The 14,728-nt window shown below is 41.9% G+C and overlaps 1 protein-coding gene across 2 annotated transcripts; it reads right to left on the bottom strand.

Annotated features, from left to right (window-relative positions):
• Nucleotides 1–35: 35 nt before the first annotated feature.
• On the bottom strand, nt 36–1,530 carry LOC125204950. 2 transcript variants are annotated; one of them, XM_048103722.1, is made up of 3 exons: nt 1,374–1,530; nt 1,180–1,254; nt 36–1,013 (listed from the first exon to the last, which is right to left on the bottom strand). In XM_048103722.1, exons 1-3 carry the CDS (start codon nt 1,425–1,427, stop codon nt 162–164), a joined length of 981 nt encoding a protein of 326 aa, XP_047959679.1. In that variant the 5' UTR covers nt 1,428–1,530; the 3' UTR covers nt 36–161. The 2 variants fall into 2 exon arrangements, with proteins under 2 accessions (XP_047959679.1, XP_047959678.1); XM_048103721.1 differs by having other exon boundaries at nt 59–1,013; nt 1,180–1,257.
• Nucleotides 1,531–14,728: the final 13,198 nt, after the last annotated feature.

The following is a 14,728-nucleotide window of genomic DNA, read 5'->3' as shown; positions in this document are numbered from 1 at the left end:
CATGGTCAGTATTATATTTATCCAACACAACACGATTATTCCAAAATCAAAACCTTGCTTAAACAAAATATGTTATGCAGTATAAATCATCATAAAAAGGCCAAAATGTAGAATGCGTATATATATATTTGCACCAAAACAAGGGTTAATCCCCGTATATGTTAAGCAGAAGGCGCGTTCGTCTCAAACGACTTCCTCCTCACTAAGAGGCAGGTAACCTTAGATGGGTGCGCGTGCGCCACATCAACCGTGCACGTGACAAAATCAGGGCGGTGCAGCGCCAGCGACAGGCACTCCTTCCCGGCCTCCAACCCGGCAGCGTCAAGCAGCACGTGCCACGAGTTCCTATGCGCTTCCGATATCCAGTGCATGCTTGAACGGAGAAAGCCCCCTTCTCCGTTCGAGCAGGCAGCAGGGTAGGCAAACAGCCCCTTGGGGCTGCACTTGCACTTCCTCCTGAAATACTGGCTCAGCTGGGACCCCTTTATCCTGAGGTCCAGCCAAGCCGCGGGCGCCCCCACCACCTTGGCCTCCTTGGACGCCGCCACCTCCCTGATGACGTCCTCGTCTTCAGGGAGAACTGTCATGTAGTAGTTCCCCCTGAAGAAGGGGTAGGAGTCCCCCACCATGGTCAGGGCCTCCCTGACTGTGGCGGTGAAGACGACGAGGTAGTCCTCTGCAGTGAGGCCGCAGCTGTCGAGGGCGCGGTTGCGGGCCTGGATCTCGGGGATGGACATGAAGTTGCCCTGGAAGGACGTCTTCTTGGTGAGGGTGTCAACCAGTCGTGAGGGCGACAGCTGGATCCTAGTGATCATGTCAGAGGTGGAAGATTCGTGATCGGATCGGTCAGGGAGGCAGAGGCCGTTGCAGTACTCCGGGTACTTGGCCAGGACGTACTGCTCCACGTACTGCATTTCGGCTGGGGTGATGGGGCCCGACCACCTCAGGTCGAGCCCCTTCAGTGTCGAGATGGCCTCAGCCACTAGGTGAGCAGGGATCACTCTGTTCTCCTTCTGTTTTTTTTTTTTTTTAATTTTTTATTTAAAAAATTAGAGATTATTAATAAAACTTATGTGAGATTGTCTCTTAGGTCATGACTAGAACCTGTTTGTTCGGGTTCTGATCATGACCAGCCAATCTTAACTGAAGCAAATATATTGAGGAGTTTAAGGAGTTTGCCTTAAAGACCATGCTGGTTGGCCTGCTTGGTGACGATGATTGCAATGATTCTTCTCCTTCATCACATTCCACTTCCTTCTAATAATTAATATCAATAACATACACCAAAAAGTTTCAAATATCTATATGTGTGTAAATAAAATATAGTAGTAGTAGAATTTAATGATGACAAAATCATGAAATATGAGTAGTACCTTGGAGTTTCTCTCTGTAGTAGCCTGTTGCTGAATGCTTATTTCTGGTAACATGATAGCTTAGATTAGAAGGAAGTACAAATGAGATTGGAGAAGAAGAATATAGATGATGAGCACAAATTAAATATTTATTGGTGGATGCACAATTACTACATGCTTATATAAGAAATACATTAATGTTGATATTTAGAAAAAATTGCAAGACAAATAGCGAAACGCCGACATCGACGTCGTCAAATGGCCCACAATATAGAATCATATTAACTTGTGATTTATTAATAATGATAATCTCCCTAGAAAAATAAAATTCATGCGTGCTTGACCACTAACCTTTTTAGCTTACATCACAAAATGCTAATAATTCACAATTTGATGTAATCAGCATCACAAAAGTTCAGTTGTTTCTTTGCTTGCTTTTATATTTTATCTATTTATGGAGTTCAGAATGCTATTTACTTTTAAATTTCGAGACAAATGAGATATTCTTAATTCGGGTATGACTTAGAAACCTTAGCTTGTGAGATGGACAACCAAAGTAGTATATATATATCAAATTCAATTATAAGAAGAGAGAAAAAAAAAAAAAAAAAAAAAAAAAGTCTCCCTAATTCTTGATCCTGTTCCATTATTAGTTCATTGACTGAAACAAGTATGGGGAAGAAAGAAAAGGCAGTTCACTTTCCTTATAAAAAAAACTAATAATATTTGTTTTATGTTTTTCAAAAGTTGATCTTTATATCGAAAGTGACAATTTGAGCAATGGAGAACCGTTGCACAACTAGAGGTCGGCCCCACCCTCTTGTTATTAAGACTCCACTATATATTTTGAATAGGTTTAGGAAAAAATCATCTTTAATGTTTAATTTAGTACCGGAAATGGTTTCATTAAATACTGATTCGGTCCCGAACTAATTATTGTTTTATTAAAAATAAGGTCTATGGGAATATTACGTATATACCAAAGCATCTTTCATTTTGAAATGCAGTGTGCAAAAAAACAATTGGTCGAATTGATGTTTTCTTGAGGATAATAAGTATTGTGTTTATTGCCAAATAATTTAAAGATCAGCCCCGTTTAAATTGATGATTCCTTATACAGCCTACTTATTTTATGGGGTATCAATATCATATTTTAATTGTTTTGAGTGGCAGTTATATTAAACTTAATAGCAAAAGTTGATGTTTAGTAGAGCATTTTTATTAAAAGCAATAATAATAATTTTAGTAGCAATAACGTAATTTCGCATGTACTCCCAATCTCATGGATTAAAACTTAAAAGAGTTGTGGATGGATTAGGAAGAGATACTCCACTATAAGTCTAAAATAGTGAATAGAAAAATAAGACTAAAGCGGTTGAGGCATACTAGAATAGATGGAAGGCAATAAGTTAATGTTTAGTGCTTTTCACCAAAAATAATTGGAAGAAGAAGCCTTTTTAGTAAAGACAGTCAACACAATTAGGTCATAGACAGCCTTGGAATTTTGCTGGAGGGGCATCTTCCAACAACTGCCATCACCATGGATGAGCACACTCACTTGTTCCTTATCAGCTTTTTCCAAACATAAAAAAGAATTGGGGTATGAAAATATTTTACAACATTATGTTACTATAAAGGAAAAAAACAATCCAGCTTAAGCTTAAAGTAAATGGTGGTGAAAGACATAAAAGTCTACATCAATGCAACAACTTTGACGAATACTACTTCAGTTTGAATGCATAAGAAAACACAGTCGACTTAGCTCTCAAAGGCCAATGAATTAACTTATATTAATGTGAAAACAAAGACGTTCTACGCCTCTATCTATACTAGATGTTACAAAACCTCAACAAACTACTATATGGAGTATTTTAATGAGGATCCGTTTTGTTTGCTAAATTTTCAGATACAAAATTCACAAGGTAACTATCTATCAGCTTGTGGAGATAAACGAACTGCAAGTTTGGTGACCAAACTGGAACTAGTTTTACAAAATAAAATATACTTCATCTTGTACCTGGAAGAATGCAACTCCATCACATAATATAGCATTTTTCAATAATAAACTAGTCTTATAGAATTATGATAGTGAATGAACTGAGACATCACCAGATCATATTTTCTAGAATGGATCTTGTATCCCAATTACTACTAGTATTACTGCTTTGGGTGCATGCGCTCAAAGGGGCTATTTATTCAAGTATCTTGTGTACTTTGATGTGCATAAACTTAAGAGAACAACACCATGCCCCCCCTCCCCCCGAAGAGAGAGGGATAGCATGCACCTGCTCACTGGAAGTCCAATGTTTACTCATACATATAGGGATGGGCGTGTTGGTTCTTCATTAGCTTGAATATTTGCTAGCTTGTATAAGTGGCTTCCCTTTGAGGAAAAGCAATTGACAGAAACAGCTACTTAAACTTGGAGCTAATTGGGACATTTACCCTCCAAAGATATCCCCTAAATGTAATCAGAATGTTGATTTTTCATTTTTTCTCTCAGAATCTATAAGACATCAATAAACTCTACACAGAACCAAATTCCAAAGTGTTTGTATATCTTTTAGATCCTCAAATCAAGTGCATCTATCTCAGTATACTACTAAATGTCTCAAGCATCACATGTGAAATTACCATCTTAAAGCCTGAGCACAACACCCTGAAGCACTTATATAACTGAGATCTTCTACACAATTTTAGCCTATCACATGCTTATTTCCAGTCAGAGACCTAAGTAAGTAACTTGAGCAGGAAAGAATACCCAGCCCTGATAGTCCGACACGTTAATCAATCGCTTCACCTATACATATGTTCTCAATTTAAGTTATTCTTTCTTAATAATTCAATAAATAAAATCAGGCCAAACTCTAAATGTGTGTTCCAGATATCCAGTCAGAGCAGAAACACTATGGTCTATGTGCTTGGGAAAACATCTGCCTTGTTTGTTTGTAGCAACCACATTCCTAACTTCCTTACTAGTATCTGTTGGAAAGACGACAAGTGAGTCTCAAGTATGTTGGAAAGAGGAACATGTGAGTCCCAATTGTATTGAAAAGATGATATCATTTATAGGGTTATAGTTCCAATTGTATTTTTCCTAGGTACCTTTAATTCTCTAGTTCTATAAATAGGGATGTAGAATGTATCTCAAACAACAATTCAAATCAATCACAATGTAGTCTTCAAGAGTTCTTCAATTTTTTGTTGACATTTTAGCTCGTGTCAGGGAGCTTCTTCAATTTTTGGTTGATAGTTTTAACTCGTGTCAAGGAGCCATCTTAGACAGTTTTAGCTCGTATCTAGAATATATCTCAAACAACAATTCAAATCAATCACAATGTAGTCTTCAAGAGTTCTTCGATTTTATTTTTCGCATTTTACTTTTCAACATAGTATCAGAGCAGGCTCGATTCCTTGAATGGATCGATATGTATCTATAGAAAAAAAAAGAGGAGGAAAAATTCCTCCCAAATATACAGCCCAAAATCTGCCCAAATAAACCAAACAACCGTCAAAAGTTGATCTCAAACTACTGTTTTTTTACTGATTCATACTAAACATCGTCTGCGCGATGAGGGCGTCGAGGGAGCAAGAGCATGCCACCCAGAAATTAAAGGTCGTGGTCATCGTTAACGGATAAGAGCGAGCCGGAGATGGGGAAATCAGAAGGGTCGGCAAAGCACCGAGTGATGATAGAGCAAATGCCTAAAACTTGAGCGGCAGCAGCGCCGCGGTAGGAAAAAAGACGGTGAGAGGGTGTCGCAGCAGCGCTGGCGAAGGCAGCGAGCGACGGTGGTAGCGCAAGGCAATGGCAAGTTGGCAATAGAGATGGAACCCCGACAGCGATGAACGTCAATGACGACGAGGCTACTGCTCCACGAACAACCGACTGTGGTGGAGATGGCAGCGCGAGAAGCAAGGTTGGCGGCTGAACAGCGCTGGCAGCGGCGGTGAATCTTTTGCCCGCTGAGTGAAAGAGCAGAGCGCTAGACGACCGAAGCAAACGACGGTGTTGTGTCACCGTGAAATTGAGGGGAAAAAGGCGACAGGAAAATCATAAGTCGCTGTTCTGGCGAATTGAGAAAATGATAGGATTAAACGTCCTATCGCCGATGGATTGCAAGATGTTCGATGAATTGCCCCAGTGGAGGTGCTGGGTTTTTGTTTGTAGAGACTAGGGTTGAGACAATAATAAATTTTATTAATTATTTCTCAAGACTCGATCTAAGGGAATTCTATAATATATAGAATTCCCCCTGCTTGATTCGGACTTACGATTCGGGAAAGAATCAAGAAGAAAACCCGAAAAGATTTGACTCTATCTATCTAAGCAAATAAAACGATAATTTAGGAAAAAACAATAATTTCTCTCAAAAATAAGGAAAAGCAAATAAAGTCTCGGTGCCTATCTTGATACGAAATCCTTGTACTTGCTGGGGCGAGATCTTGTGCGCTTTGGATGATCTCTTCTCGCTTGGGCTGCTGCTTTCTTCACGGTCTTGGGCTTGTTTACGGTTTGTTGGACTTGCCTCTCGATGTCAGGTTGCTCCTCACGTGGGCTCGTCGATTGTGTTTCCTCGTTCACTGTTGGGTCCCTATCAACTCCCCCGTCGACGAGAGCCACCTTGTCCTCAAGGTGAAGATCTGGGAAATGAGTCTTAAGCAACGCCATTGGTTCCCAAGAAGGAACAACGCCATCATCCGACGCCCACCCGACTAACCATTGCTCCTGCGGAACGCCTTTGACGAGCACCGTACGTGTGGCAGACGCGCTGATGGGTGAGTCCAACGGGTTGCTGCGGCGAAATGACGCCGGTAAGTCCATTGTGGCCGAAATAAACGGCACAAACTTCTTCAAAAGGGAGACATGGAAAACATCATGGATCATGCTATCTGCCGGCAACAAAAGTCGGTATGCTACCTTACCCACACGTTCGGTAATTTCATAAGGACCGAAATATCTCCGTGCCAACTTATTAGACGCCGGCTTACCCACCGAGTGCTGGCGGTAAGGTTGGAGTTTCAACAAAACACGTCACCCACGTTGAACTCCACATCCCGGCGATGGCGGTTGGCAAACTCCACCATAGACTCCTGCGAACGAGCAATGCGCTGCTTCAGAGCCCTCAAAGTCTCTTGCCGTTCAGTCAACGGATCCTCCACGGCAGTATTGTGCGAAGGCCGTGGGTAAGTCGCGAACAAGTTGGGCGGCTCTCTGCCATATAATGCCTGAAAAGGCGACATTCCGATGCTAGTATTCATGCTGCAATTAAGGGCCAACTCCGCCCATGGGAGCAAATCGAACCACCGCGCTGGTCAGTCAAACGTAAACGCGCGTAAATATTGCTCTAACGCCCTGTTAGTAACCTCCGATTGGCCGTCCGTTTGAGGGTGATAGGCCGTCGTAAAATGTAATTTCGTTCCACTGAGCTTCAAGAGTTCCTCCCAAAAGTCACTCATAAATATGGAGTCTCGATCAGATAACAGTTTGGTGGGGAATCCATGCAACTTAACAACAGTATCAACGAAAAGCCGAGCCACTCGCGGCGCATCAAATCCTGGTTTTAATGCGCCAAAATGAGCGTATTTCGACAAGCGATCTACGACCACCATAATCGCCGTGTATCCGTGTGATGGCGGAAGGCCAACTATGAAATCCATCGATGCAGCCTCCCACACCATACCTGGGATAGAAAGTGGCTGGATCAAGCCATTGGGCTTATCACGCACATATTTTGTGGCTTGACAAGTAAAGCACGCTGCCACATACTCCCGGACATCCTGCCGCAGTCCCAGCCAATAGAAAACCCCAGCCACATGAGCCAACGTCCTGCGCTCTCCTGGGTGCCCCGCCGTGGGCGAGTCATGACATTCACTGAGAATGGCTGCTCGTGTGACGGAGTCGCGACAGACATATATCCTCCGCTTAAAGTAGAGTAGTGCATCTGTGGCTGAGATATGAAGGGGTGCGTTGCCCAAAATCACGGCCTGGTGCAAGGCTACCAAATCCGGCAGCTCTCCGTTCTCGCGACGAATTGTCTCAAGCACTGCTGGTGTTGGCTGAGCATATAGGGAAAACAATTTGGGAGCGGGGTCACTACTGTCATCGTCCCGCCGAGATAAGGCGTCAGCCACCTTATTTGAAGCTCCCGATTTGTATTCAATTGTAAATTTAAACCCCATTAATTTCCGGACGTAGAACTGTTGGTCCGGAGTCTGCACCACCTGAGAAAGGAGGTCTTTAAGACTTCGTTGGTCACTCCGGATGGTGAACTCATGACCCAAAAGATATTGTCGCCATTTTTGCACTGCTTCAACGATGGCATAGAGCTCCTTATGATAAGTTGACGCCATTCGACGGCGCGGACCAAGTTTTTTGCTGAAATACGCTACTGGGTGTCCTTGTTGCATCAAGACCGCGCCTACACCGAAGTCAGAAGCATCCGTTTCAATCACAAATGGTAGGGCAAAATCCGGCAATCTAAGGACCGGCGTAGAACTCATAGCTTCCTTGAGGGCAGTAAAGCTAGCTGTCGCGGTCTCACTCCAAATAAAGGAGTCTTTTTTGAGTAATTCCGTAAGCGGAGCTGCGATTACCGAATAATTTTGCACAAAACGGCGATAGTAGCCTGTAAGGCCGAGAAATCCGCGTAGGCGCTTAATATTGATAGGCGGCGGCCAAACCATCATAGCCTCGATCTTGGCGGGGTCGACTCGTAATTCCCCGGCTGAAATAATATGCCCCAAATAATCTATGGTCGAGACACCAAAAGCACATTTGGACTTCTTGATAAAGAAAGAATTTGTCCGAAGTATAGATAATACCTCACGGAGATGGCACAGGTGATCCCCTGCAGAGCTGCTGTAGACGAGTATATCGTAAAAAAAAACGATCACAAACCGACGGAGAAACGGTTCGAAGATCCCATTCATGGCAGCTTGGAATGTTGACGGAGCATTCGTTAAGCCGAAGGGCATAACTAAAAATTCAAAGTGCCCGTCGTGTGTGCGGAAGGCCGTTTTGTGGATATCATCAATATGCATCCGAATCTGGTGATAACCCGAACAAAGATCTAGTTTCGTGAAAATCACCGCCGCGTGCAGCTCGTCAAACAACTCGTCTGCCGTTGGAATGGGGAAGTGATCCAGTGTAGTCGCCGCATTTAGAGCACGGTAGTCGACACAGAATCGGAACGTCCAATCCTTCTTCCGAACCAGGAGAACCGGTGATGAGAAGGGGCTGGTGCTGTGTTGAATAACCCCCTGAGCTAGCATATCTTTGACTTGGCGCTCGATCTCCGCCTTCTGGAAGTAGGGGTAGCGGTATGGGCGAACGTTAATACTCGACTGGAGTAGGTGTATCCGATGATCCCAGCGGCGTGTAGGAGGCAGAACTCCATAGTTAGATCTCGAAAGTCCAACATCACTTTGCCCAGATCCTGGAGCCATTGCACGCCCAAAATGACGTCAGGGCCTTCGACCTGCAGCAGGTCGAAGGTCGAACTGATTTCCCTGCAGAGAAATGGGTGTATTGAGACTAACATAATCACAGCGCAACGAAGCACCGTTGCCTACAAATACCCGAAATGGAGAAATAGTATGTAAAGAGAGACTTAGCTGTTCCGCGACGGCGGGCTTGATGAAATTATGGGTACTGCCGCCGTCGATCAGTACAGACACCGAAGCTTCAAAAATCTTGCCCGTAACGCGGATTGAGCGCGGCCTGAGCTTAGGGCCAATAACTAGGACGCTGGACACGTCACCTGAAATCACCATATTCTCCGCGTCGCCGGTATCTATAGTCTCCTCGTCGCCCATGAAAGCATAAAATTTCTTGCTGCAAATATGTGATCGTGTATACTTTTCTGGGCAGTACCAACACAAATTCCTTCTAGTACGGTCTGCCCTTTCTGCAGCGGAGATACGAATAATTGGGTAATCTATCGGGCCCTGTGGTTCGCGTTGCTGTCGTGGCTGGCCATTTGTTAACCGGGCCGAGTCTGCCGGTTTCAGGTTAGAGATGAGGGGCTTCTGGTTGCTCTTGAACTCACGGGGTTGCCAATTGTTCCGCGCGTTATTAGAGTGTCCGGCAGTCGAAGCAGCTTGGCATGCCGCTAACTGTTGAGCGAGGGCTATGGCCTCGCTTAGAGAGGCAGGCCGGCGAATCAATAGCTCATGTTTGAGCGAGGCCGTCAATCCAACGATAAACAACGACGTCAAGGTCTCGTCTCCCACATGTGATACCTTCCGTAAAATCGGCTCGAATTCGGCGAGATATGAATCCAAAGACCCGTTCTGGCGAATGGTAGCCAAACGGCCTACATAATCCTCATATAGATCGGGATCAAAACGCTTCTTAATGTCGAGGAGGAACTCGTCCCAACTTCGGTCTGTGTTGTTGGTCTCCCACCATTCAAACCATTCCTCCGCCGCTTCATCCAATAGAAACGCCGTGAGATATAGGCGATCCGTTGGTAGAGTGAAGGTGTGATTGAAATATTTCTGAATCTTCTTTATCCACAACACCACGCCGTCGCCATCAAATCGAGGCGGATCCATCTTCAATTTTGGCCACGAATCCTGTGTAAACCCCACCGGTTTGATGGTGGTGGACGGCGGAATCTTCCAACCACGCGGGTTGGGTGCCGATGGAATCAGCGACGTTGTTTCTGGGGGCTTTTTTCCCAGGTTTTCGACCGCTGCGAGCAATCGGGTCATATGGTCATCCATGCTCTTGTTCCATTGGGTCTGTTGTCGCTCAAAGGCTTCCTGAGCAAAACGATTGGATTGAATCTTTTTCTCGTCACCAGCGATGCGCACTTTGATGTCAAACATGCTCTGGCCGAGTTCTTGGAATGTGTAATTGAGGGTAGGGTCTCCACCGGTGATAACTTCGTCGGACGCCATGGCAGAACGTAGACAAGGTTGTTGTAACAATCAGCGGGGGAAGAGAGGCTCAAGAAAGCACTAGTTGATAGGATTAAACGTCCTATCGCCGATGGATTGCAAGATGTTCGATGAATTGCCCCAGTGGAGGTGCTGGGTTTTTGTTTGCAGAGACTAGGGTTGAGACAATAATAAATTTTATTAATTATTTCTCAAGACTCGATCTAAGGGAATTCTATAATATATAGAATTCCCCTGCTTGATTCGGACTTACGATTCGGGAAAGAATCAAGAAGAAAACCCGAAAAGATTTGACTCTATCTATCTAAGCAAATAAAACGATAATTTAGGAAAAAACAATAATATCTCTCAAAAATAAGGAAAAGCAAATAAACTCGCGGTGCCTATCTTGATACGAAATCCTTGTACTTGCTGGGGCGAGATCTTGTGCGCTTTGGATGATCTCTTCTCGCTTGGGCTGCTGCTTTCTTCACGGTCTTGGGCTTGTTTACGGTTTGTTGGACTTGCCTCTCGATGTCAGGTTGCTCCTCACGTGGGCTCGTCGATTGTGTTTCCTCGTTCACTGTTGGGTCCCTATCAGAAAACTTGTTGAGATCAGCAGCAATGCATTTTGGAAAGGATGTTAAACAATCGTAGAACTGCCCGGTCGAGGGGGAGAGGAAGTATTCTCCAGACAATTCCTCTCTTCCTCTTCGAACATCGGAAAGAACCACTGCTGAAAGTACTCTCGGTTTGTCCGGCCGAGGGAGAGAAGATGTATCCCACCGAACAATCCTTCTCCAAATGTATGTTGGCCGAGAAGGCAAAGATGCCCGCGGGAGAGAGGGCGAGAAAGCTACTGCAATGCAACCCACATATCGATGGTGCCAGGAAAGACCGGTAGCAAGACAGCCCGTAAAGGAGGCGAAACAATCGGAGAATTATTTGGCAAGAGGAAGTACCAGCATAGTGGTGAGTGCAACGAAGTCCAGTTTAACTGGAGAAGAAAGCAGCCTCGAAAGAGGCGCGGTGCACAATTGTCGAAGTGGAGAAATCTGCCATGATGGCAGCACGAGGAGAAATCGAAGTGAAAGAGGCTGTCTGGAATAGTGAGAATTCCGAAAAGAGGGGAAGCACAATGCTGGAGAAGCACCGGCCGATAAAGAGGCAGGTGACCGGAGTTGGAAAGGAAAGTGAAAGGAAGCAGAGAGAAGAAAAAAAGAGACGCCATTGAAATCGATGAATCATGTGTAGTCGGATACTTCCTCCTTACAGCCAGAGAGAAGCAGCCGGAGAAACAAGGAGTTCAGCGGTTACTCGGCAGAGGTGGTAGTCTTCTTTCTTCAAGAAAAAGGAGGCTGATGGTGGTAGACTAGTAGTCTTCTTTCTTCAAGGTTTCCAAAAAGGTGAAGTAAATTTGGGCCTAAGTGTTATTGGGCTCAAGAAGAAGAAGAAAATGAAAATAATGGGCTCATAGTTTGAGCTGGAATGGGTCGAGAATGGTCCCCCCTAAATTAAGCTTTGGGCTGCAAATTAAATTCAGTCCAAAGACTAGTTAACTCCTCAACATGAGTCTAAAATGTCTGATTGAACTCCTCGACATGAGTAAAATGTCAGTCAGAAGAAGAATGAAGTGGCTCCTAATGGCATGAGCTAAAACTGCCGAAGATGGCTCCTAATGGCACGAGCTAAAACTACCGAAGATGGCTCCTATGGCATGAGCTAAAACTGCCGAAGATGACTCTAGACCGAGCTAAACTGTCATCAGAAAAAGTGAAGGACTCCTGAATACAAGTATAAACTATTTATCAAAATGAAGATCGTGCAAGTTAAGTGTCGAAAAACTTGATACTTAACTTGAGGGGAAGTGTTGGAAAGATGACATGTCAGTCCCAAGTATGTTGGAAAGAGGAACATGTGAGTCCGAATTGTATTGAAAAGAGGATATCATTTATAGGGTTATAGTTCCAATTGTATTTTTCCTAGGTACCTTTAATTCGCTAGTCCTATAAATAGGGATGTAAAATATATCTTAAACAACAATTCAAATCAATCACAATGTAGTTTTTAAGAGTTCTTCGATTTTATTTTCCGCATTTTACTTTTCAAGTATCAAACTTCAAGTAAGAGTATGGACTAATGTTTAGGAAACCAGAATCCAGAAAACTATCCTTTCTTGCACTTTTGGAAACCATTATATATTGAACATGAATAAAAATCCTGCAACCAGCTTCATTGTCCGGCTAAATGACTTCAACTGAAATTCCTTGTGTCAAAAGATTATACTACATTAATAGAGTATTATAAAACCATACTATGTGCATCTTTGGATAGCTCATGAGTTAAAACTTGAAAAGAAGAAATGGCATTTTGAACTTTATCTGTTAATAATATCAAGAAAAGCGGAGAGGATCACCTCATTCAAATGATACACCATTTCATCCTACACTAATAAAATAATAACACGTGGATATTTTTTAAATTAACAAAATAAAAGACTAAAAGTTTAATTATGATGATACATATCCTCATACATCAATAGTTTAATGCCATATATATATTCTTTAAAAAAGGAAATAACACACTAAAACCTAAAATTTAAACCCTAGAGGTTTCATTTATTTAATTCTCATTAAAAATCATAAACGTAAATCCCCTTTTTTTTTCTTTTTTGTTAAACTTTGTTTTTTGTCTGCAAGGAAGGTTAGCTCCGATTACTTTACGTTTACAACTATGTACTATTACTTGATTTCGTGACTTATTTCAAACTTAATTGGTATTACGTGTTTCTTCTTCCTTCTAATTCTCTAAGTTAAATGCATAAAAAATATAATAAAGGATCGAAATATCTATCAAAATATTTTATGTAATTGGTTTTAACTTTTTATGAGGCAGTACTAAAAATAAATGACATTGGATGAGAATATGATAAGTATGAGAGTTTTTTTATCTAGAAGTTAAAATTTAATTAAAAGAAAATTCTTGATAAATTGAATGTTTCGTTCATCCAATTTATAATGGAGATTTGGAGAGCTTTTGACATTTTGTGGTTTTTAGAATGGTGAAACCTTTATTTAGTGTAGGAGTTGTTAATTTCATGGTGAAACTTTTATTTAGTGTAAGGCTTGTTAAACGTTTAGCATGGTGAAACCTTGATATTAATTTATCGCAGTTTTTTTGGCAGCTGCGTGGGGGATTACATGGCATTAAATGTGTATGAGGATATGTATCATCGTAATTAAACTTTTAGTCTTTTATTTTGTTAATTTATAGAATATTCACATGTCATTATTTTATTAGTGTAGGATGAAATGGTGTATCATTTGAATGAGGTGATCCTCTCCGAAAGACGAGTTACTTGCAACTAAAGGATGTAAATATGAGTAAATGTCTCTTTTGGTCCTTAACATGTTGTGATTTTATGATTTTGGTCCAGAACATTATCTTTTGAATTATTTGGTCCCTCACAAATAAAAACGAATCACATTTAGTCCGAATTAAATGAAAATGTTAAAATTTAACAAGTCAACTATTCATAATTGAATTTTGACCAGATTAAGAGTTAATAATTAATGCCTGAAATGCTAAGAAGAGGAAGAGAGAATTCAAATTCTGAGATCCAAAGCTACAGAGCTTCTCCTCAGAGAAGAATAAAGCGACTCCCAAATCATATTTCTCTGCCAAGAACAAATTTCCCCTATATCCAGCCAATCCCGTCTCTCAAATTTTAACTGTTCCATCCAATTCGGACTAAATGTGATCCGTTTTTATTTGTGAAGGACCGAATAATTCAAAAGATAATGTTCTGTACCAAAATCAAAAAATCGCGATATGTTTAGGACCAAAAAGGACCTCTACTCTATAAGTATCAAACAATTATGATGGTGCCGAATAAGACACATCTTCATCTATTCATAATAGATACAAACTCCATGAGAACATGCCTACCTGTGGGATTGGCTTCTGAAGAACTGATTCAACATCAATAACCATCCATGAGTTGCACAAATTCGTTACCTCCAATTCCAATTGCTGTGAACCCTCTATCTATTGGATTATATATCAAATCAAAAAAGAGTTTTTGGATAGCTAATGTACAAAGTAGTGGAGTATATATATTTAGGGATCACTGCATCAACCAATTTAATCCAGGACAAAAATTATGCATTTACGAGCTGGGCCTTATTGCAGGTGGGGATCTATGTAATTCAACCTTCTGATCTAGACTATATTCGTACCTCCAATAACTATATTACTCCTACTTTGTCCCACCCTTCCTTCTGCCTTTAATTCAGAATTTGAATACCTTCTATCCTTCCCGAAAATCCCTAGAAACAATGCGTATATATTGACGACCATGACAACCAATTAGTTACGTTAGTAGTGAAATACTCTTATAAAGAAGTGAAAATGTTGAATCCTGCATTTCAATCTCAAAACCAGGTTGAATCAATGGAATTTAATATTAATAGTGATTTATATCCTTTAAA

This window comes from Salvia hispanica, chromosome 2 (assembly GCF_023119035.1).
Source record: "Salvia hispanica cultivar TCC Black 2014 chromosome 2, UniMelb_Shisp_WGS_1.0, whole genome shotgun sequence".
NCBI classification, from domain to species: Eukaryota; Viridiplantae; Streptophyta; class Magnoliopsida; order Lamiales; family Lamiaceae; genus Salvia; species Salvia hispanica.
Note: the sequence above shows the minus strand (reverse complement) of the source record. Positions and strands in the feature narration are given on the sequence as shown.